The sequence below is a fragment of the Dromaius novaehollandiae genome, chromosome 9, assembly GCF_036370855.1.
Source record: "Dromaius novaehollandiae isolate bDroNov1 chromosome 9, bDroNov1.hap1, whole genome shotgun sequence".
NCBI lineage: Eukaryota > Metazoa > Chordata > Aves > Casuariiformes > Dromaiidae > Dromaius > Dromaius novaehollandiae.
Window position 1 is genome coordinate 29,002,326 of NC_088106.1, and position 24,530 is coordinate 29,026,855.

At 43.5% G+C, this 24,530-nt stretch overlaps 1 protein-coding gene across 8 annotated transcripts in view; it reads right to left on the bottom strand.

The window, feature by feature from the left end:
* Window positions 1-24,530, bottom strand: part of PPP2R3A (protein phosphatase 2 regulatory subunit B''alpha) — a 54,568-nt gene that overhangs the window by 19,084 nt on the left and 10,954 nt on the right. For all 8 annotated transcript variants that reach the window (XR_010390536.1, XR_010390535.1, XM_064517045.1 and 5 more), the window contains 5 exons: window positions 20,684-23,153; window positions 5,569-5,829; window positions 4,881-4,984; window positions 2,339-2,441; window positions 417-491 (listed from right to left, as the gene is read on the bottom strand). Coding sequence is in view for 6 of the 8 variants with exons in the window: in XM_064517045.1 (XP_064373115.1) it covers window positions 417-491; window positions 2,339-2,441; window positions 4,881-4,984; window positions 5,569-5,829; window positions 20,684-22,690 (2,550 nt within the window). In the remaining 2 variants the exon portion in view is untranslated. The remainder of the gene's footprint in view (window positions 1-416; window positions 492-2,338; window positions 2,442-4,880; window positions 4,985-5,568; window positions 5,830-20,683; window positions 23,154-24,530) is intronic.

The window sequence follows — 24,530 nt, forward strand, 5'->3', positions numbered from 1 at the left end:
ATCCAGCTGTGCAACAGATGCAATCACAGACACCCCATGCCTGACTTTCTCCAAGTGACAAAAATCTTTAAATATAAACCCTTCCATGTCTCAGCAGCCCAGCAGAATTAGGGGTAACTTCGTAGCTCTCAGAGACCAAATAGGGATCACTCTTGTTTTCCTCCATCAGGATTAAAGGCCAAAAATGGTTTTCTAGATTTGCTTAAGACTAGAAAGAATTGCTATTATCCTTTTGAATGACCTCTTATACACACAGGCAGATTAACTTTCCCTGGGGAAGTAGGTCTTAAAATAACTCATTACTAACAATACTAAAACCACATTTTTTGAAACAACTGAAAAATTTGCTGATGGGAACAGTGGAAAAGGGAGGGTTGGTACGGCAGCAACACAGGAGATCAAAGGAACCAGCCTACCGTCGTGATATACCGGGAATGGAATTCCGGAGCATCCTTCAGGAACGTCAGGCCAGGATGTGTTTCCACCACATCCTGCAAGGCAAGACCAAACACAATGAAATAGATTTTCTTCTCCTTTTATTTAATGTTTAGAAGCTATTGTGCTCACAAACCAATACGTTCTCTTATTTTTGAAACTGTATTTGCAGCATTAATAACAAAACCAAAATGATATATATTCTTTTTATCTATAAAGTGAACCTTGTAGAAGCATAAGTAGAACACATTTTCTGGGCAATACGCACCTGTTGGCCATTTTGATTTACTTAAGGACAGAAAAACAAAGGAAGAGAGTTAGTGAGTGGATGAAAACTCATTTTTACTGAATGAGACAAAAAATTAGTTGACCATGCAACTATCTCCTCTGCAAAACCCTGTTTCATTCATTGAAGATATATTAATATTTGTTAGATCTAAGCGTCAAAATAAAGACTCTCTGAAAGGTTGATGAAGTTGCTTCTTATGCCCTCCATAATAAGGAAAGCTCTTGTAAACCTTAGAATGCATACAGAGAGATTTCTCTTTCTCAAGATAAGTTTTTTGCAAGCCAACCACTGGCTCACAAAGTCAAATCTGCCAAGAAATGCATGACCAAAGATGTGGAGAAACTGCTCAGATCCTGAATGAATCAGCTCAGATCCCAAATGAATCAGAATCTCTGTGTAATTGCTGAATGGCTACCTGACTCCTCTGCTTTAAAAGAGGAGGCGTTCAAAACTTTGCCCTATCTACAGCGTGACATGACAAAGAGAGAGAGCAGATATGGATACACCCTTCGGGGTATAATACAACCAGATTTTGGCCAGTCTGATGATGGCTAACATCGTGGCGCAACATCATGGTGCAATATGGCCAGTCTCTGATTAATTGAGAGACAAGATTGTGCGTGCCTTTGACTGCACCAGTAGCAAAAAAACAGAGCTGTTATCAATCAGGAAAGGCAGTGTGCCCAGTGGGGAAAAGATGAAAAGGAGCATGAGAAAGTTTACCCATCACAGTCCCTGTTTTGTTTGGGAGAGAGAGAAGCGTCCAGCGCAGAGACAAAATCTTTCCCCAATAAAGCATCTCCACAGAGGTTTTGCAGAGTGGGCAAGACAATGTGAGCAATCTAGGGATATGTGGAAAAGCTCAGAAAAAAAAAAGTATCAACAGATGATCAGAAGGACCTGATTTATGGAGAGATTATTAAAAAAAAAAGCTAAATCCATCCAGAGCCAGGCTCAGCAGCCACAATCAGAGAACAATACTTTGTTTTTACATTTGCTTTGTAAAGATACCACATGTGAATAAAACAAAAGGAAAGAAATGAAATCAAGATGCATAGGTTTTAGTCTGAATATTAGGAAAAATTCAGTAGCAAAATTTACATAGCAACAGGTCTAGTGGAATATAAAACAATTGGAATGGCAGAATTCTTTTTAAAGATTTCTATGGAATATTGTCTCTGATAGTCTTCTTAAGCAAATTCCGTAATAATTATCTTTCCAAACAACTTTTAATAACTTCTCTGACAAGCTTTTATGTGTGCTTGAATATCAACAGTGCCAAATATTTTTCCCAATAACCATCTAGAGGAACGGGGTGAATTTCAGCCTCATCATCAGGCACTGGCAAATACAAATCTTAAGAAGAGACAAGAGACTAAAAGTTTGACAATCCTCAGTGACTCTAGCAGGATGTGCATCTGGTTGGCACTTATGCAAGGTAGCCCACTTAAAATGTTTATTTGTATTTCATTCCAAAATAAGCTCTACCCATGTGCTGTCCAACCAAAGGTCTGCACGTCCTTGGTAAACATTTAAAGACATGAGAATAAGAAAGTTACGGAATGAACATTGCTCCCTCCTCTCATCCATTCACTGCTGAGCAGCTGCAGGTACCTGAAGCAGCGGGATGAAGTCCTCCTGCTCTAGGTAGTCACAGCTGGGTTTCGCTAAAAGGTATGTGAATCTGGATGCATCGTCATGACAGTTACGTAGGACCCTACAAGAGAGATGAGAAGTTAGTTCAGCTGCTTTGTATCCCACAGAACAATCACGAACCATAAATGGACTATAAAGTGCCTTATCACACGTTACGGAGAAACTTCACAACATGAATTATGCAAAGTTGACCTCAGAATATTAGCACCCATTTTCTTCTTAAACATCTTACAGTAGCACCCAGGTGTTTCTGACCAGGGGAGTTCTGTTTTGTGTTAACATTGCTGCAGTAAACAAGGTGTTTCTCACTGAAGACTGTGCTCATTTTGATTCTTTAGAGAGAAAATTATTCAATCTAATGAGATGTCACAACAGGCGTGCTCTCCACTTTAATCTTTTGCTATACTTCAATATTTAAGGATATTGCCAAACTGCAGTGACTAAACTTTCAAGCAGAAAAATCACTCCCCAAAAGGACATCTCTTGTCAAGCATGGCACAGCTCACTGCTGTGCACAGGAAGTCACGGAGAACAGCCTAATATCTAGGTCAGATGTATCACAATTACTTAATTCACTAGGAATAGAAACACTCATGAAAATGAGAAATTCCTTGACATTCACCAAAACACTACTAAACAGCTGTAACAGAAGGGAATGTTTGGATATATCAAACACCAAGTTCTTCATACAGCATAAGGGAAGCAATAAATTACTCCAGAATTACTTATTAACTGTGAAAATGCAAATGCACTGTTCATTATTTACTCTTGGTGACTACTTCTCACCCACACAAAGTATATGAGCTCATCATATTGAAACACACTACTGAAATGCCCCTAGTTGCCATTAATTCTGGTCTCTGACTTTACCAACAGCAGACTTTATCAAAAAGGTTTTACTTTTAGGGTCTTTTTTTTCATAAATCTTCAAGGAAAAAAAAACAAACAACTGGTGACTGACAAGCAATCCTATTAGCTGCACATTCACATCATGACACCACAAACACCAACTAACAGACAAATTCTAAGTCAGCCACAGAAAAGAGGGGTGCTAATTTCTAGCTTTTTTCCTTTTTCTTTTTTTTAAATCAGGCACATATAGATGAATCCTAAGTGCACGTTTTAGCACCAAAATGAAGGACCTAATTTTCAGAAGTATTCCATGTCCAGCAACTCTCACAAACCTCAAATGACATCAGTGAGCACACAGCATTTTGAAAAGTCAGGTTGCTTAGTAAGATGCTTAAAAATAGACTTCAGCGATTAAAGATTCCCGTTTTAAAATTACGGCTGTGTTCATGTAGTTGTAGTGTAACTTTATGAAGAACACTGCTTTTATTTCTGACTATCACATTTCCAAAAAGAATTCTGGAACTGGCAGACGAGAGGATGGGGGGGGGGGGGAACCTTTCTAAAAGAGCAATTAAAGTGAAGAAAGCTTACAAAAATGGCTTGGAAACACTGTGGTTGAAAGAAGACAGAAGAGGGGAATGACCACAGTCTGCAAATATCTGAATGACGTGCAAGACAGAGTGAAACTATGCTCTATCATACACGAGGGATTAATTAGGACTAATTGGAGGAACCTAAGGAAGGAAAAAAGTTGTCTATGTCAAGAACTTACTGATCACAGTCACCCCTAACATTTTTGCAATTTTGCCAGAGTAACTAGAACCTTTTTGGACAATATCATCACAGAAAATACTTTGGAAACTCAGGGTTAGAGGCTATTTCAAGAATCTGAAGAGTGACCATTAAGTCAAAAAGTAGAACTCTCTCCAGATACGGGGTGAAGACATTGTTCAGGTGTTTTACAGAGTAAAGTTCCAGAGGGAACAAAGATTAAGCAAGAGAGTGGGTCTATTCCATCTCACACCTCTGACTGAGCATCCTATATACAGAGCTCTTTCAAAAAGAAGCTTTGACAATAGTATGCTGAAGTGACTGTGAAATCCCACAAATTTATTATGCATTGTGTTTGAAAAAGGTAGTAACAAAAACTATTAAAGCTCTCAGAGTTTTGCCCCCTTGTAAAGTTACCTACCTTGCTGCTTCTTTATTTTACACTCCTTCCCACCCTAAAACATTATCAAACGCTCCCAACCCTACTCCCAAGTGGTACTTATTCAGTGCACTGGCGTAGCAATTAGGCCTCGGACAAACATCTCAGAACACTGCTGAGGTCTGTCAGCTATTTCGGAATAGCTGACATTTTTCTAGGGAGCGTGTTAATGCGTTTCATACGTCAGCCAGACCAACATGTTTTATCACCTACATAATTGATGCAAAGTCTGTTGATGCAGCACAGAAACAGGTGTTCAAGAAGTTATAGGGAAGAAAACTTAAGCTCAGGGAGATTTTAAGCCTTTTATTTTCTTTTAAAGAAGGGACAGTGATTTGAGATGTCTCATGGAAGGAAAAAAAAAAAAAAAGAGAGACAGACTTGTAGGGCAAACCGGTCTTTTTCTAAAAGGAAAATTTCGCATTGTGCTATACTCACTTTCTCCACACGGTTACAAATGAGTGTACAGATACACATCCTGTCCTTTCTCCTCCTGATGCACTGAACATAGGTGCTTTCCAGTAGAGCGGGCAGCCACATATCTGAAATGAAACACAGGAACAAAGAAGAATACAAAAGCAGTCAGAAGAAGAACCTGCTTGTTTATACACTGAATTCACCACTAAGACTTTCACACAGGGAAAATAAAACAATAACAATAAGCAGTTTATGCCCAAGAACTGTCTTAGGTTGGAAACTACCTTCTCAAGCAACACTGCAAGAGAATCCATAGGCCACCTCCAGATTAGTGGGAAAGCTGGCCACAAAGAAGGTAACTGGCAGTCTGAAACCGCAGAGGCACCCTGGGTTTCTGCTGTCTTATAAGCATAACTACAGAAGGACAGAAATATAGATATGTAATTGTAAGAAATCTGCAAGAACCATTTTGCAAATTGGAGCAAGATGCAGCACACATCAGGTGTGACAAACAGCAATCTTCTCCCACAGACACTTCAACCAGGCTCCTTTTTGTTTACTATTTTCTTAATCTAAAAAAAATATTCAGAGCAAAAGCATATTGGTTCTTTTTTCACTAAAAATTAGAACAGCTATAAGTTATTTTATTAGCTGTAGTTTCAGTCTTTGTTTCTCTCTCCAGAAAATGAAAAACCCAGACAGCAGTTACCTTAGCAATTTTCCCCATTTCACAGATGCTTGCTTTCTCATCCTCAAACTCTGTAAAGGCTTCTTCAATCCTGGCGATGACCTCCTCGTGATTAGTGCAGACATTCGGAAGTCCTTTGGGGAAGTAGAAACGTGGAATGTTTATGGACAAAGGGGCGCTGCTGGTGGCTTTATTCGCAGGCAGAGGAGCACACGGGCTAACCACCGAGTTCAAAGGGACTGAGGATGAAGTTCCAGGTTTCTTCTCTGGTTTGTTTTGAACCTGAAAATAAAAGGAGTTAGATAAATACTTTTCAACAGCATGGCATATAGAGCAGAGAGGAAAACAACTTGTATTCTAGATGATGAGGAAAAAATTAAAACCAATCAACAATCAAGTTATAGCAGGGAGATATAAAGATGTATGTCTTAAGCGACAAATTTAAAAATTACTGCAATGTCAAACACTGCAAATTTAGGATACGCCACACGTAAAGCTGCTTTTATGTAGTTTCTGTGCTTTTTATGTAGGTAACCACATAATGTTATACTGTTTAATTACAGGAGCACACATACTACAATTTTAGCTATACCCTAGAAGAAGGACAACGTATGGTATTTCTTCTTATGTTGGCCATGAGTTGTCATCCTGCCCCGTAAAGAGCACAGCATCAAAATCTGCTTATTAATTTTTTCCCCATAGAAACAGGACACCTGTTCACATAGATGTCTTGCCTCATATACGAGCAAATTGACTTTCACAACACCAACATTTTCCACCTCCCAGGAATATCATTCCTTTTGCCAGATGAAGTATCACCTCACAGAGAAATTAAGAAAAGATTTGTGTGACTCTTCTAAATTTCAGGCAACCTGTGATTCTGCGCCCAACTTGAGAGATCCAAGACCTGATTGTGTTAGAGATAAAAAAAAGTGCTGGCAATGCCATTTATATTAGCAATTATGAGCAGTCAGCAGTGCTAAAGATCACTGGGCACCCACAGGACACAGTACACAGTTGGTGGAACGTACAAAAGGTCCGTTTACGACTCCAGTTGGGAAAGGATCCTTTCACAGGCTCAGCACCCACAGGTTTCCCTCAGTCAGCACCTGCATCTGCTGAAGAACAGGGAGAAAACTGGGAACAGAAACCAGACCCTCTGCAAGCCTGTTCAAAGGCCATCTTTTCTCCCACGCCTGCCACTTCTTGTTTCATTAGCTCACCATCCCATCACTTCTCTCCCATCTATCGTGAACATAATGTTGATATGGTAACCTCCACTAGATCATCTTTTTATTGGACCTCTCAAACCTTCTAATTTTGTCCATGAATGCTTTTGACAAAGGATAGCGGAAAGCATAGCTCAGAGGCTATTTGTATTTCTTATATCCATAATGAGATCCTAAAAATAGATAATTTTTCAGACACGGAAAGAAGTATTTTTTAAACTTTTAAAAAATAGTTAGAGTGTAAGCAGCAGCAGACAGCTGTAGGAATGCCCAGGAACGAAGATTTCTCTCCTCCCCTGTGCATACACACTTTTCTTGGGAAAAGGCAGTTGGCTTGCCTATTGCACGATGATTCAATGGCAAGAGTTATTATTAATATAACAACATATGTGATAAGAAGCTAGTAAAGAAACGGTCAAGTAAATACAGCTGCAACTTTAGGTTTGCTACATTTATTCCTAATACTTCAAAACACAATTGTGTTTTAGGATGAAATAGCCAAGTCTAAGTTCACTAAATACAGAGGACTATATATGACAAACCGATCAAACTCTTTGCCTTATTATTTCCAGAAATTTGGAGCTTTTCTCATTACACATTCTGCATATACCAACTTGCTATTGGCTTGCTTTCAGAAAGGTGAAGAAGTGAGAACTGTGAAAGCTTCCCTGAGCCCTGTTTTCTCTGCAGTTTAAAATAGCTTCTAATCTGTTCTTCAGAGACCTGTAAAACAAGAGACAGAGGGACTTTCTACTTGCTTCGCTCCTCTTTCTCTGAGCAGGGAGGACCTCTTCCTTCTCCCACTTGCTGTCCCATCTCAGGAGCAGGAGCCTGCGTGCTCACACGTACATGGCAACCCAAGCACACTTCCACACTGTAACTGCTCTGTACTCAATACTTCAACCCGGAGCCTGGGTTTCTTTCAATCTTCCTCCTCTCCCACATCTTACAGAGGAACTGCTGAAGACCATTTCAGCCTTTAGGATTCCTGATTCTATCAGTACTGATATTCAGAGTCAGAACAGTGCTTGCAGCCTTTGCAGAACAAGCCCAATCACTGCCATCTGCTCTTCCTCAACTTTTCCTGCTCCCTCACATGGTGCATTTCTTTGTGTCTAATCCAGAGTGATGCTGGAGCTCAGAGGCAGCCAGGAGGGAGGATCAAAGGGTCTGAAGCTTAAAGAAAACTGAGATATTATTAGGGCTGAAGAGGGCTGTGAGACAGAGTAACTGAGCTGCTGCTGCCCCTGGGGCTGGTACTGACACTGGAGTTGAAGGTGAGAGGATTAGGTCCTACACTGTCACTGCACAGCACATCAGGGAAATCTGGGATGATCCAGAGGTGAACATCTGGGGACACTCAAGATAACAGTGTGGTTGGGGTACTGGGGCAGGCAGGTCTGGCTCTGAAGAGGGGACCTCGTATGACACCGCAGGTAGGGGACGTGGGATGGTCGTAGAGGTAGGGGAGAAGTTGGTCACCGAACTGGGCCTTGGCTTGCAAGTCAAGCTTGTGATTTGGCTTTGAGGAGGACTCAGGCACATCACTTCTGCCGCTGCAATCCTCCCACCCCCTCTGCCCTGCCTAGCTAGTGAGTTTTCCAGCCGTGACCAAATTCTAATAGTTTTACTCCCAGGACTCCAGCAGTGGGGAAATCCCCGCTGGAGTCTTACAGCATTACATTTGTACAAACAATACCAAGCTGAAACAGGCACTGAGGTGCCGAAGTCAGTCACTTAGTTCCTATAATAATGACGCTGGTCTTGAAGACCCAGTTCTCAGAAATGGCTTTATTGCTCATGCATTTCTTCAGTGCACACATGCACTCCTAGCTTCGAGGACTGTGAGGAAGAGCTAGAAAAAAAATGACTCAAATTCAGCAAAAAGGTCCCAAAATCCAAAGATACCAAAGCAATATGTTGGGTTTTTTTGAATGATGTTGACTCTTTTTAGCATTTGGATTGACAAAGATGCCCCCACTCCCTTACAGTACCACGGGAGAATGATAAACTCATTCAGAAATGGAGGGCAAAGGGACATCCCCAAGATATTCCACCACGGCACAGCACTCTGCCCTTTTTGTCCCCTTTTGCACATCGCACATCCCAGCATGGCACAGGACCCAAGCTGAACATCCTGCAACACAGCTCAGCTACCTTCCCCCAGAGCCAGGCCTGGCCTCCATCTTCTGAAAAACAGGGCAATGGTTTTCCCCCGGGTATTGCCAGAGTCAGCAAGGCTTGACCCCAGCCCACACGAACCAGAGGTCAGGCCCCCAGAATCTACAGCAATCTCCTGATCCACAACCACAACACGAAGCAGAAGTTAGACATCTACAGAGTAAACACAGGGAATGCTACTAAGCCTCAAAGAGGCAGGTAACCAATTCAGACGCAGGATTGCTTGCTGCTTCCTGGGCTCAGCCCAGGAAGGCTGAGCCGCCAACTCCTGCTCGGTCCACGGCAAACAAGGTGGAGGCAGAGTCACGGGTGGCTTTTTTCCAGGTCCTACTGCAGGAATAGAAAGAGCATTTTCTGAACTTTGTCTGACTCCTTCTCATTTAAGAAATGAGCTGCTTACAACGACATGAGAAGAAAATGAGTGGAAACTGGCTCATGAGGATACTGTTCCCTAGAACAGTCTTTCCAGTTAACTTTAAATTTGCATCATTTTGAGCAGATCCTTCTGGGATAGGTATAATGAGATGGCAGCCACTGTGAAGGCAGCAGGGAGTTTGTTAAAAATGTGAAACCACTTGTGAAAAATAAAGAAGTGATACAAGGGGAAATTCTTGGGTAATTCCTTGGGGGAAAAAACACGCTGTTTCTTATTGAAAGAAGTTAACCTTAAACATTGTTTGCTTAGTGGAACACATTTTTTCCAACAGAAAAAACTGTCAGAAAGGACAGTTAAGGAAGTAAACTACAACTGCTATAATAAATCTTCTAGCTTTGCTACCAATAGCTAACAGACCAACCTTTTTGTTTCTTCCTGAAAAGGAAAGTGAGATTAAAAAAATTTTTAAATACTGCTCTACGGCATGGTTTAAGTAACCTTAGCTAAAACCTATCCATCCAGTGCATCCCTTTTGCCAGTCGTACAGCTTATTTACGGACAGACTAAAATAGTGACATCTGCGTTATGGATTAGAGGATGAATAAAGCAGACAGAACTACAGCCTCCTCACAGTTACACAAGTAAAGCATGGAGATTAAAACCTGCCATCCAGGGTCGCCTCTGAGGGACCTGCTAGCCGCCTCGAGAGCACCAGCTCCAGCGGGAGATGCCTGGGAAGGAAGCAGTATCACATCAGGAGCTCAAATACTTTCTGGTCCTTTCCCCCAGCCCCAATCTCCACAGGGTCCTAAGAGGATAAATTTACCAGTTTCTTGTTTTCTTCCAAATAAGATTCTCTAATCCTCCCTTTCCAGGGTTCAGTAACTCAGCCCAGTTTCTAGCAGCCCGCAGTGCTGACTTAATGGCTCCTTCCACTTTGTCCCTGTCCACTGAGGTCTGATAAGTGGACAGAGGCCACCCTCAAGGATCATCAGCTCTCCAGAGCCACTTTGCATCAATAGCCTGAAACATTCCCTTCCTTTCCTTCCCTGAAGCTCTTTATCCACCATTATACCTAAGCAGAGTGAGAAGAACAGAGGTTTATATGCACATGCCCCCCCCCCCTCCAGCAGTGTGAAGAAGACAGGTCATGAGAAAATGGATTTCTGGATAAAAACGCTTCTGTTACAAGCTGTAAACTCACCAGCAGATCCCTGCATCTGGAATACTGTGACCAGTTTGGGGCCCTCAGTTCAAGAGGGATGGGGAGAAACTGGAGGGGGATCTGCAGAGGGCAACTCAGAGAGCCAGGGGCCAGGAGCATGTGGCCTCGCAGGAGAGGTTGTGGGCTCTGGGCTCCTTCAGCCTGGCAAAGGGGCGGCTAAGGGGTGGGCTAACCACAGCCGACAGCTGTTGAAAAGGCAGGTACAGAGATGATGGAGCCAAACTTTTCTCTGTAGCAGCCCGCGATATAATAGTTGTGGCAACAGCCACAAACTGCAGCCTGGGAGGGTTAGCTTGGACAGCAGGAAGAAGTTAACTGAGGGTAGTACAGCCCTGGAAGAGGTCACTGGAAAGGGGCAGGGGCAGTCCCATCCTCAGGGGGTTTCAGGACTCAGCTAGACATAGCCAGGGCTGACATGACCTAGTGTTAGCACTTGTCCTTTAAGCAGGAGGTTGGATTAGAGACCTCCAGAGGTCCCTTCCAACCAACAGCACTGTGGAAGGCTCCCTCATCCTACCACAGAGAGTCCTGCAAAAGATGAGCACGAGAACTGAAATTCATAACTCTGAAAAGAGATACTGGTTTCATAAAACACCTTCTTGCCCCCTTCCAGTTAACATCTACCTGTTCCACAGATCATTTGTTTCTCTTCCCTATCACCACCTCATTACCACTCTGCCTGCTAGCACTTTTTTCTGTACTTAGCAAGTCCAATTACCTTTACTTTCAGGTCATCTCACTAGCGCACATATTCAAGCACAAGATATAGCTCTGCAAGACACAAAAATTAACAGCTCCCTGCTGCCAAGAGGGAGAATCCCCCTCCCTGTCCTCCATTCCCAGAGAGACACGCTGCCGCTGCCTACCTAGGGCCAGCTCTGGAGCTTGCCAGCCCCTCTGTGAACTGATTTAACCTACTTGGAAAGGCAGAAAACTGAGCTGCGATACACGGGATGATATTCCAGCGAGTTAAGCCAGCTCAGGGAAAGGTCCGTTGGGTCCCAGAGAGAGAGGGCATGACCACACAGTGAGGAAGGCAAGAGGGAACAAGTGATGGAAGAAAGAAAACGTAGCAAGACCTCCTCTTTCTAGCAGCAACGCTGCATTGGTTCACTTGCCTTGGAACCGCAGTCCCAAAGCGGTTATTCCCAACACGCGTTCAGCAGCAGAAGTCACCGCTCCCACTTCAGACCAGACGAAGGCCTGCACACCAAAGGCTTGTCATTTTTTTTCCCAACTTTTTCAGTTGGTCTACTAAGAGATCTTTTCTCTTGCTGCAAACCATGCCCTGCTTACGTCCTTAGGTGATCACAGCTAAAACACAACTAATCCAGCTCTGGACAGCGAACGTCCTTAGCTGTGCTGCACGGTTCTTGTTATCTTAGTCTAAACCGCTCACGGTCCCCACCCAAGCTAGCACTACACATCACTACTTCATGCAGTTCTCCTCAAGGCAGTGAAAAGACATGTCCCAGAGGGTAACTTTATACATCTACTTTAACCTGTCACCAGAAATCATGAAAACAAAATGCTCTCCATGCTACAATATACTCCGGAGCTATTTTAATAGCTGTTTCTTAGGAAACAGCTGCACCACTGGTAATTTCAACTTTTTAACTTCCATACTGGGTCATTGATTATTTAAATATAGGCAAAGCTCAAGACAGGAGGATTTCAGCACGTTGTGACCCCTGCAACCCTGGGACAGCAACAAGCCCATTTGCTGTCGCAGCACAGCTTTCTCCAGTCTTTTGCCAATTGTCCCAGGCAGTGGTAGAGCAGCTGGGATTCACCATGAAATGCAGCCTTGGTACAACTTTCATTTCTTTGGCCACATCTTCAGAGCGTCTAGGAAACAGCACAAAGAAGCACCTTGTGATGGTAAAACCCTTGCCAAAGCCAAGTCACTGGTCTATGCACAAATTTGTATAGCAGAGAGAACAACCAAGTCAATACAGCAGAACGCTGTGGTCATCCTACGTGCAACACGAGACATTCAAAGCAATCCAAGAAGAAACATACATAAATAGGGTTTTTCCTCACAAAAAACGCAGCAAAGATTTAGTAGTCTTCAACTATTTCTCCCTATTAAATCACTGCCCTTGCTGTTAAGTTTTTTCCCTTGTTTACAAAGACATTTTAACTCTGCACTCTAAGCCTGGGAGGTTTATTTTTAAACCTGCTGGTATCTAGCTGCAAATAACTTTCTGCAAATAGAAACGCCTAGGGGGGACACAGTTTGATTCTCCGATCCAATAAAAAAATACAAAGCAATAGAAAAAGAACAAGAAACACCAAGCGTTCAAACCTGGGCCTGCTGGAATGACTTCAGCCTCTTCTTGAATCGAGACGGAAGAACAAAATCACAGCCCTTTGCAAGGAAAGCTAGCTCCCCTCCTAAGTCTGGGTCCCTCCGCAGAGAACTCTCCTTGATCATCATCCTGGTGAGCTCCTAAGCAGATGTTTCCCTTTCCAGAAGAGGCACGGGGACTCTGTGGGAGACCACGTCAAACCCAGTAGGTTGCTTTCTTGGTTTTGATTTTTACAGGCAAAAAGTGGAAAATGGCTTCACGTAGAAACATGCTATGTCTTCTCTCTCCTCAGAAGGAGAACTTCTAAAGATTGTATCTCATTCCTGAGACCAGACCTCCTTTTATTAAAATGATACTCAAAGTATCTTTCAGTACCACCAGGGTCTTCTGCCTTCTTGTAACACTTTAATTGAGAAACATGATCTACAACAGAATCTATTTCCCTGCTGGCTACATGACAGACGATCTGTCCTTGGCTTGTCATAGGCCAGGGTAATATGGGAAAGGAAGCACCCACCACCACCACCAAGAGTGCTAAAATTAGACATGCTGCAGAAGTGGCTAAATATACCATCTTCCCCAATAGTTCTTCATTTACGTGCTTCAGTGCTGAAACCCGAGGTGCAAACTTGCATCAGTCGGCCTCAGCTAGAGCTAACCCGCATGCTCTCAGCCAAGTCCTGCGCGCGTATGAAGTTAGTGGCTTGAGATCCCTGCTGCTGAGGTGATGAAGTAGAAGAGCAGCATTAGTTCCATTCTAGACCAAAGGCTATAATTTTTATAAAACCTCAGTTTTTCCTTCTTGCTTGGAAAAAGCAAATCATCCAGTTTCTTTAACACCAAACAAGCACTTAAGGATGACCTGGTATAATGAACTCGGGCGTTCTGAAGCAGTTCTTAACCAAATGGTTTTATAAAGACACCAAAACACGTCATCCTTTTTATTCCCTTTTCCAGTAACTCTCGCAAGACCCAGGCTGCTCCATAAGCCAAATGCAGAGCGACTCCCAGTAGATAATAGTCCATTCTTTCTCCACACAGGCAGACTTCAAACTCTTGCTCAGACTTTGTCCAGACTTTGGTTTGTTAAGAGTGTATCCTGCCTCTCCTAATGGGACAGCGGTGCTGAACTCTAAGCCTAACAACAGCCTATGTCCAGTTCTTACTCTTTAAGATGAAGAGCCACCTAATCCCATGGTCTGCTTTCCCTGCTTGACGGTAGAAGTCCTAGCTACTTTGCCAGCTTACTTTCTGAGCCTCGTAACAGAGCAACACCTGGTTCCCAGCCAGCAGGCTTGCTGTTATTAAAATACTCCATTCGAAACTCCATTGAAAAGGTCTCACCGAACCTTGCCAAAAGCAAGCTTGCATGGGACCAAAAAGGCTGTGAAACTCCCTGGACCACAGACGGACACAGAAACAGCCTCTCTAAAAGGATGCTCTTACCACAGATTTGCACAACACTTTCTTAAACAACCCCCAGATGGAACAGCTTACACAACAGCTCCGTGCAGAGGCAGACCACCGACCCGCTGCGGTTACCAGGGAACGTACACTGGCATTGCCTCAGCAACTCAAGTGAAGTCAGGATGCAAATTTGACGCTTCAGCGGGAACATACCATTCGTAGCACAAGAATCTGCAACATAAAGCTAAAGTTGTTATCTGTTAATATTTGGGTATCTCAGAGCAGCTGCGCTGAACTGAGTGACAAGATGGCTTCTGAGCATCAGCAGAGCACCGTCAGCTAGAAGCTGCAGTCATGCCATTTGGCACTCAGTCCTGAGGGCATAAAAACATAACGCGAAAACACAAGAACGGCCTTGGAGGTTGAGACCGAGAACGTGCACCTGTCTAGACCAGTATCTTGTTTCCAACAGTGGCTACAAGCCAGTGCCCAGAGAAGAGGAAGAACAGGGCAAACTTAGATGCTACTTCCTCTGAGTACTCGTCCAGCCCCCAGATATTTCGGCTGATGGGGTTTTCCGAGTCTGATGTGGTTTATCAGTTTACTGACCTCTCAAGTACTTTTCCAGTCTCCTTTTGCAGGAGTGCACACTTTTTGCATCCGCAGCACCCTGTGGCAAGGAGTTTCGCATGTCGGCTACCTCACGCGGGAAGAACAGCCTCCCTTCGTTTATTCTGAACCTGACTCCTCGAGCGTCATTTGGTGGCCCCTAGTTCATATGTCAGAAGAGCAGAATAATCAGCCCCATTCACCCCTTCTGTGATACTGATGATTTTGCAAGCTTCTACCATTCACCTTCCACGACCTTCCAGGATGACAAGCACCAGTTTACTTTCTGATTCCTTGTATGAAAGGCATCATGTGGCATTATTCACCCTTACTGTCCTTCTCAGGATCTTTTCCAGCTCTAACATACTCTTTTATGATGAAGGGATGAAAACTGAAGGCAGCATTCAAAGGTGTTATCAGATGAGCTCTTGAGCAGTTAACCAGGGTACCTGTCGGACACAGTTCTTTATGAAAGGACATTTGAACAAGAAGGCAGCCTAATTTAGGTCCCTTTAGATCACCCAAACTACGTCTAAGCTGTAGAACCTGGGAGCACTTTTCAGCTCTAAAGTGCAAGTGTATATTCATGGCTACAAGTCAGTAGTAGGATCACAGGGTTATTACAATTTCTTCTGTGGCAGGTGTACTTACTCCATCTTTCCTTGGCCTCCCACCCCTCCTGCAGACTGCAGGGCAAATGTGGTCCAAAGAACCTCTCATACCTACGGCTGCATCAAGACCTGCTGTGCTGGTCTTTGACAAACGCATGGGGGAAAGAGGAACACTCAGCTGGCGACCACCAGCTACTTCTTAACAGAAATGTATTTTTCATTCACAAATTCACAGAATCACAGACAATTAACTGGTCACAAAAGATTCTGTAAGCTTCTTTTTTACACTGATAACCTGCAAAAACATAAGTGATTTGGAGCCTGGGCTTGCTACATCTGAATTCCAAGTTTTTGCAGTATAGCAGGTTCCAAGCATGTTACTTGTCATCCTCAAAGCACACAAGGAGGGGACGGATAAAGACAGAAATATTCAGTACTAATTGGCAGCGAAAGAACTTTGTATCAGCAATTTCAGAGTCAACTGGACAAAATCTGCACCATAAAGATCTTGTATCAACAGCCTACGGATCAACTGAACCAATCGCAGTCATATTTAGAAATTACTCTTTGCTACAAGTGACCCAGTTTAAAGCATGAAGGTGAGAGATGTCAAATCTAAAGAGGTATCAGATTGCCTTCTTTGGCCATCAAAACATAGAAAGAACCTCACCTGCACCTAATGCAGGAGGCTTAGTCCAGCTAAGATTTGGATGATTTATCACCACAGGACTTAGCTGTAGCCCAAAGTCTGGCTGCAACAATTCAATGCACTCTGTACAGCTGCAAAGGGCACCAGCTCCAACTGCTTCCAAAACATATTAAACTTCTCCAGCAACAGCATGACTTTTTGTTGTTTTTAGAGTCAATGAGGCTGAAAAACTCAACATGTATCAGTAGACCTTGTTCTACCTTTAGATGTTTACTTTAAAATAAATCAACTTCATGCAAGCAGAGTCTGTGCCTCTCCCCAGTTAGAGAGGGAGCCCATGGGCCGTGAACATCTCCCTAAGTGTTCAGTATTAGTTCTTTCAATTCTTTAATTAATCTAATTTCATTCTTTCCTGTCACCTTCTATCCCAAGATACTTTTAAAGATTCATTTATTATTTTCATTTATTTTAATAACTGCTACTAAACAAAACTGTCTTTTTTTAAAACCATCAGAGTTTAGAAAGCATGAATAATTGATGCCTGAAAAGAACATAGATACGTGTGCAGCTTAATTGGCAGATATTATCAACATCTGATCGAAACAATTTTAAGTACATGTATATGAAAACTTGACTTTCCAGAGAAGTTTTCTATTATATTTTGAATGCATTTTCTCAAAATGCAATTATTTCAGGTCACAGTTTAAGCCACCGTGATGCTACAGAAGACACTTTTTATAGTTAATTGCCTCATACAAATTCCTTCAGAAGCGTAACGTTAAAGGTGCACAACGGAGCACTCTGAATTCTGAAGCAGCAGAATCATGCGGCTGCCACGTCAGCTTTATACGATTATGAAACGGTATTTCCACCCGGAGCTATCTTGAGGCCAAACACTGTAAGCACGCAACACAGACATTTTGACACATCAAAGCAAGGTATGCCCCTCTGGACAATGACTTAGACCACGTAAGTTAAGAACATTTCCAAAATCTCCGCGGTGCCCACCCTCCTCTCTGTACCAGCCATACTGGCCAGCCAGGCTTGGGTGGGTGCTACCTAGAGCCAGCCCAGAGGAATCACCAGGCGGCAGGGACCAGCCTCGGGATGCCTGAATCAGGGCTCCACCACTAGATAAGATGTAGTTAGACATGATGGTCTGGGACCATCTATCAGCCCACTGTCACTATAAGGGAACATCCCATTCCCTCGCCCTCTGCTCTCACATCCACAGTCCCTGTCCAGAGACAGCTCTTACCACCCCTTGGACCCAATGTGAACAATTCCACTTACTAATCTGGCAGAAAACTAACAACTAAAATTTATACCTCATATACAAGCCCCAGAGAAGATCCAAAACCCCGCAATAGGAAGCGGAGGCACGGGGAAGAGAGAAACAGGAAGCAGGACTGCTTCTTCCAGTTCACTGCACCATGAGTAACCTTCTGAGAAAAGACACCCAACAGAGGAAGCACATAAAAGAGGCCTCTTTTTGCATCAAACCCTGCTTTCTGCTCCCCAAATTATTCACAAACTTCATCCAAGAGCTCTTAAAATAAAATGTATGAGCAGGACATGGAACAGAGCCCTGCACTGTTCAAACTTGATTCTGAAACCAGAATCAATAGGTTTCTTACAGACTTTTCTAGCGTACTCTCACTGGAATACAGAGTAAATACAAAATTGCAAGCATTAAGTAAGTAAATTTGAAATACTTTGTCAAATTAGCCATCCTCTGCAGGTAGCAAACCAAGGGCAGGGAAAGATTAAGGACAAAAACACGCACCACCAACTTTCCAGAGGACTTTGCATTAAGGCAGCACTTTACTCAAAGCATGCACCTTTGAAACTTCCAAAGAACTCCGACACTCAGCAACTTTGCAAACCAGATCAGAGAATCCCAACTTGCATACCCAGACAATAAAGAAAGCATAGCTAGTGCCTACTCTGGGTTTTTTGGCCCAATCTCTACCTTTCTTGCTGTTTCCCCCCATTTCCCTGCCATCTGCCAGTCCAACCAGGCTTTGCTCCTTACTGCCCTCCCATCCCAAGGCACCCCAACACTGAGGAGCAGGGTCTTGTTCCACCTGCAGCTAACATCTTCCCTTCCACCCTGAGCACCAAGGGCTGGCATGGTCACGAAAGACAGAGGACCTGGAGGGTCCTGCCTTCCCCCTCTGCATTACACTCTGAGGATGGCATAAAAGGCACCTTCTCAGATCAAAAAATTGCAAGAGTAGAGCGAAAGTCCAGAGATTATTCAGTGGTTTCCAACCCTTCTTCATCACCTTAGGGAACTTCACGTTTGTGGTCACAGAGACTGACAGAAAGACCTCAACCTTTAGAACATGTTCGCTTTTTCCAGGAATATCAGTTAAGTCTTAAAAACAACAAACAAAACAAAAACTCCACCTTGCACTACAAATCTTGCTCCCTCTACTTGTTTATTATTACAGAAAAAAATTTTTTTCTAACCTTGTTTTCACAGACAGCTAAGTTGTTTTCATTGAAACTTTTCTTTTAAAAACATCATATTAAAAAAAAAAATCAGCTTAAGACAGGCACATGGAACAGGAAATTTTAAACCAAATAGTTGGAGGTTTAGAGATAAGCAACGGAAAACTGGATCTCAGAATGGGAAATGTTGGACAGCCTGAAAGTACGCAGTGCTTCCTGGCCTGCCTCAAAGCGTGATGCGCTCATTATGCGCTCCATAAAATTGATGGGCTTTTTGAGTATTCATTTCCTAGTTTCTAAATATTTTGGTTTTGAAAGTGAAGAGGCAAGTAATTCTATTGTTCTCCGTGGAGAATCATAATTGGTTTTGTGATAAAGGGAAAGTCTCTTGCTGATATAAGTTAGTGCAGGTTTCAACACAGATAGGCTAACCTCAGCCAGCAGTCTGCTCTGAAGTGGCCTTCCCTTTCCTTCTTCATTGCTTGGGATTTGAGGGGTATTAAAACTGCCACAACCACCATAAATGAGAGCTACACTGTGTTTTTATCAGTATTAGATCTCTGAATATTTTTTTGTGTGCAAGTACTTGATAACAGTTTTAAAAGTCCTAAGAAAACATAACAAATACTTTACATATTATTCAGGCACACATATGCAATACTAAATCAGAATCCACGTGGGGCTCCAGCCAGATGCAAAAGTATCCTGGAAGATGCAGTTATTCCCTAAACTCTAGGGCTAGAAAGGGCCTTCTCAAGTGTGTGGCCGCATCTATATTATAAGAGGAGCCCAACCCCAGCGTGCGTAAGTCCTGGCCTGTAGAACCAGCAGTTCAGATGTTTTGCATTGACTCTGCTAAGGGCTAACTCCCTCTGAAGGATACTGGCTGTACCTCCTCCACTGCGCAGTGCATGGCCCAGGACCCCTGAAGGCCTCCTGGGTTTCCTCTGTGTCCCCAAGAGGGTTATCCTCTTTCATGAACTTTGGTTCTAGGTGTCTACAGCAAAGCAAGGGCTGTGTTGCAGCTTGTAAGAGAGGGGCTCACCATTTTGCATAAGCAAATGTGCCCAGAGAAACATCAGAAATACATGGAGACAGTAGTCCATACCAGTCCAAAAAGATCTCAGCGCTGCCATTTAGGGCCAGAAACCCTCCTCTTCCTTTCAAAATCTCATCAAATACCTGTATTTTCAGGAAAGCCCATAGTCTGGAAGACACGCACATTGTGCTCCATCTGGAAGGAGCAGTGAAAGTTCACTGATAATCTGGACACCTCCAAGTGCCTAAGCGGAAACTCAACTTTGGAAAGTGAAGCCCTCTGCATACTTACTGTGCATGTGGAAACTTGGTACTGAGTTGGTACCTAAAAATTTGGCACTTGTTATCAAATGAAAAGCCCCGAGGGCTGGACAGACAGCCTTGGCTTCCCTCTAAAGCAGGTTCCCATCAAGCCCCTTTTTCTGGGAAGATCCACTCCTGATTTGAAAGATGTATGCGGTGAAGCTAGCTGCCTCCTTCCCTGTCCCTATGCAGACCCCACAACGGCTCTACAGGCCAGGTGCAAGAGAAAATTAAATCTTCCTGGATTCTGACCTTAGTGCCATGGAAGCTCTCTCTCTTTCAGAAACTAGTGCTAAGCAGGACAACAAAGGCTGCTGGAATCTGCTCTGAGATGGGCAAGGAAGAGGTGGAGCATTCAGGCCTCGTTGAACTGCTGAGAGCCAGTCCAACACCTGCTCCCAGGAATAAAATAGTTAGCTGAAAAATCGCCTCTCTCCTTCTCTTACATAGGACCCACTCGAACTACAAGCCAACTCAGCTGACTGAATCCCCAGCAGGAATGGGACAAACTCAAAAGCAAAACTGCACTTCAGGGGGCATTTTGTTTGCTTGGGCTTTTTTGCTTCCTTTTTTGTTTGTTTTTCAAATAAATTCTATGTTTTTGCCAGATTTGGCATGTAATTACACACTGCAGCAGCCAAAGCACAAGGACTCACTTAATATCTTCTTCTTTTCCCCCCCTCCACATTTTCCCATGTTTGCTTTACTCAATGTGCAGCCAAAAGCTTGGATCTCCTACCTTAATGACTTCTGGGGCCTGCTGAATTGAAGCGGGAACAGAGTCTCTGGAGGCAGCCCCAGCGCAGCCTTTTTGCCCTGCGAGCAGGGACTGCGAAGGAGTCGTTAAAGTTTCCTGCAGAATCCGCATCACTTCCTTCTCCTTGGACAAGCTTCCTTTGCCTGTTTGGAATTCCACCAGTTCCTGGGCAAAGTCCTCAATGCTTTCCAGGATACGCAGTAAAAGGGCTTTGTCATCTTCTTCCATTTTATGACCATTGGTTTCCATGATTTTTGACAAAGGGCTAGTGGGATCAACGGGTTTACTTTTGGGTTCAAGAGCCAGAGGTAGTACCTGCCTACCCTGCCAGCCGAACACCTGCAAACGGGCAGGTTCACTCTCCTTGAGAGAGGGTTCCCTCAAAGTACTCTCCATTTTCTGTGAGAAGCACTCCAAGTCCAGCAGCAGTTTGTCTATCTCATCTTTGTCCGTCTTACTGCACATCTGTTCTCCTTTAGAGACATCAGCTTGGGAACCACCCAGAGCAGAATCCAAAACTGGCTTTAAAAAAGTAGTTTTCTCAGAAGCACGGGCTAGGTCGCCAGCTCCCGCTCCAGCACGTTCTGCTTTAACATTTGCAGTTAGATCCGAACAGCCAGCTGGCCGGTAGCTGCGCTGTACACTCTCCCAGTCGCCTTTCTCCTCTGCCTTCTTTACCTTCTCTGATGCTCTTTCCCCATCTGATTCTTCTTCAATGTACAGAGCCTCTGTGGAAGATGTGCAGTCAGAAGGGCTTGTGGGGGGTAACTGAGGTAGAGCGCAAGCATCGTTCACAGCTCTCACGCTGCTCTCCTGCGTGGTACTGTGCAGGGAGCTTGAGGTAAAGCTCACAGTACTTGTTTGGATGGACTGAGTGGTGCTTGTCACCTCGCACTGATCACCTGGTAGTCCGAGAGGAGCTGCTCCTGAAGATGGCAGCTGGATAATATCTTCATACCTAGGTGGTTGCTCATCTCCAAATACTGTGGGAAAGGGAGTCTGCTGCATTCCATGAAAACAGTTAACTAAGTCTGCCAAGTCACTGGCTTCCTTGAGCCCAGGTGACTTGAGCTCAAATGGTAGCTTTTTTAGGTATGAAGAAAATCTTGTCATCAGATTCATATATATCATTTCTGAATTAGCCAGGGGATCACTATTGTTCCCCCCACTAACATTGTCTGCAGACTTCCTTTTGATGCAATGCTTTATGATGTCTGTGCACTTTTTCAGATCCTCTGAGCACTTGAGCAGGATGTCTAAGCACACCTTAATATCTCCACCAGAAGAACCATCCAGCTTGTGTTTTTCCAAAATTTGGGTAATGAAGTTTTCTTCAAAGAAGGACTGAGGGGTGAAGGGAGCCATGGAATTCATGCCGACTTCTGGAGAGTCATTGCTCTCCTGCCATTTCTCCCCAGGTGAGGGACTCTGCAAAAAGCCACACGGAGGGCAATTCTCATCATTGTTGAAGTGCCCATAAATCAAATCAAAATCAAAAGATCGTCTGCTGAATGATTCTGATCGAACTTTCCTCCCCTTTCTGTAGGCAACGTGACTGGAAGAGTTTTTGAGCTTGTCAAAGGAGAATTCCTTTATTTTCCCACTGGCAAGGTTTATTGCCTCCCCAGTAATGTCTTTTAAACTGCCAGTGGCTTGCATTGAAGAGCCCTTTTTCAGCCTCGGATTACTTGGGAGGATTTGGTGATAGTCCTCATTCCCAGACAAGGCAAACCCATTTTCAGGAACAGGAAGTTTAGGGTCTAGGTTGGCATCTTGGACATTGAGCTCCGCACAAACACTGTGATGAGCAACTATACACGTGACTCCTTGCTTAAACACCTGGCAAGTCCCCGTACAGTAATGCACTGTGCGCTGAAAGTGACGGTCTATCACCACACTGCTGTAGCAGTTCACAGTGGTGACCATAAGCCTGTAGGTTGCTGCCATAGCATGGATCCCACTTGGTAGTAAGGCTTCAAAATTCACCATGAACTTAGCAGGAAAAAATTCACCCTCCGCTTTTCACAGCCACGCCAGATTTAACAGAAACATTCAAATGTCAATTGAAAATATTCACACTACATGAGAAACTACTGTCTTGGAAATCTCTATTGAAGTCTGGAGTGGTATCAGCAATACGGTTACAGCAATTAGTACAACTCGCATACGGTTTGAGTTAAGGCAACTTGATCACTGTACTCCATGCAGAGAGCTTTGCCGACCAGAGATGCAGCACCAGCTGCTCCCTTACTAACAGCCCAGGTAGTTTCCCCAGCAGGCGTCATAAAATTCAGCCAGCTCTCAGGCAGAAGCGACGACGATTTTCGCTTGATTCTTCTTCTCTCTTTTTGGGTGGATCGGTAAAAAACAGACCACAATCAAGTAGCATGTACAGACAAGAAATCCACAGTATGCTTGTGTGATCCCCCTCTCACGCCGGTAAGGTAGGTCCCTGCAACGAACAAAGGTGAGAGTCATTATAACGTCCATGCAATATACAGTCCTGTTTAATACCAAACATACGGCACCAGACCTTTATAACCAACACGCAGGCTTGTAGAGAGTAAGAGTATGCTGACATTTCTCTTTTCCTCAGATCTACCATATAAGAACACAGCTGAAGAGCTAGCCTATATTTATACATGGGCTGCCTGTGTGTTGCCATTTTAATGGCTCTATTTCAACCACTCGTATTAATTTTTTTCAGACTTCCCCCCACCCAACTGAATGAAATGTCATATTTAATTCTAATGGAGCAAAACATTTTGATCACATTGTGAATTTCTGGCTTTCATTTTCCAAGACTCTCTAAAGATAAGGAAAAGAGAGAAAAGTACTTTCAGGATTTCCTAGATCTCTGGATAATAAAAGTAAAATAAAAAAAAATGTAAACAGCCCAGAGCAAAGCAGATGAACGCCTCTCAGAGCACATGGCCTTTAGCAAAGGCCACATTGGCTTCTATTAGCCTTTCACAAAGGTCTCTGAGACCGAAGCAAAATATTCTAAAGAGAAATAACTGTTTTTCATTCTCCTACAACCAATAAATTGCAGCAGACTTATTTAATAAAGTCTGTTGGTGTAGATACCAAGAGCAGAAAGTAATATTTTCATAAAGGTTAAGCCTGTGAAAACTGAAAATGGAAAGTATTTGACACTTAGCCCCAGCAGTTTCCACTTGCATTTCTTATCTCCATGGTCAAAATTGCACCAGATGCGAACAGAGGTTGCTGAATTTCATTATTAAAGATAGAAAATCCTGGATTTAAGGGTCTTTAATTTTAGACATCACTCCATCTTTCACAAATGCTTCAATAATCAAATGAAGTCATCCCACTGAAAACTCTGAGCACCCTCTATTCCTGTACAAACACAAATCCATCTCATAAAACATGCTTAAATCACAGCTAAGTCAGAGGTAGATATCTAGCACTCTGCAAAAGGCCAGACCTGCATCTGATGAAAGCATTGCCCAACAGGCACTTTAGCTCATAAGTCTGCATGAATGTATCATACAAAGGGAAGTACCTTAGAGGTTGGTGCTGCTGTGATTAAGGACTGTGGATGGCACAAGCTGCCAAACTTTCACATTTCACATATCTTAAAACCTTTGTCAGCAGTTGAGAAGCACTGATTTTAAGATTATCGGAGGGAATTTGCAATGTGTCATCTCCACTCATTGCAGCTGGGCAGAACAGCACGCTACAGAAACCTTCCCGGTTTGTTCTTTGGATTATATAAGCCCCTGCAACGACTGCATCTGAAATAGAGCTAACAACCACCCCAGCTCCCATGCTGGTATCTGTAACAGGCTGCCACCTGCCTATCAAA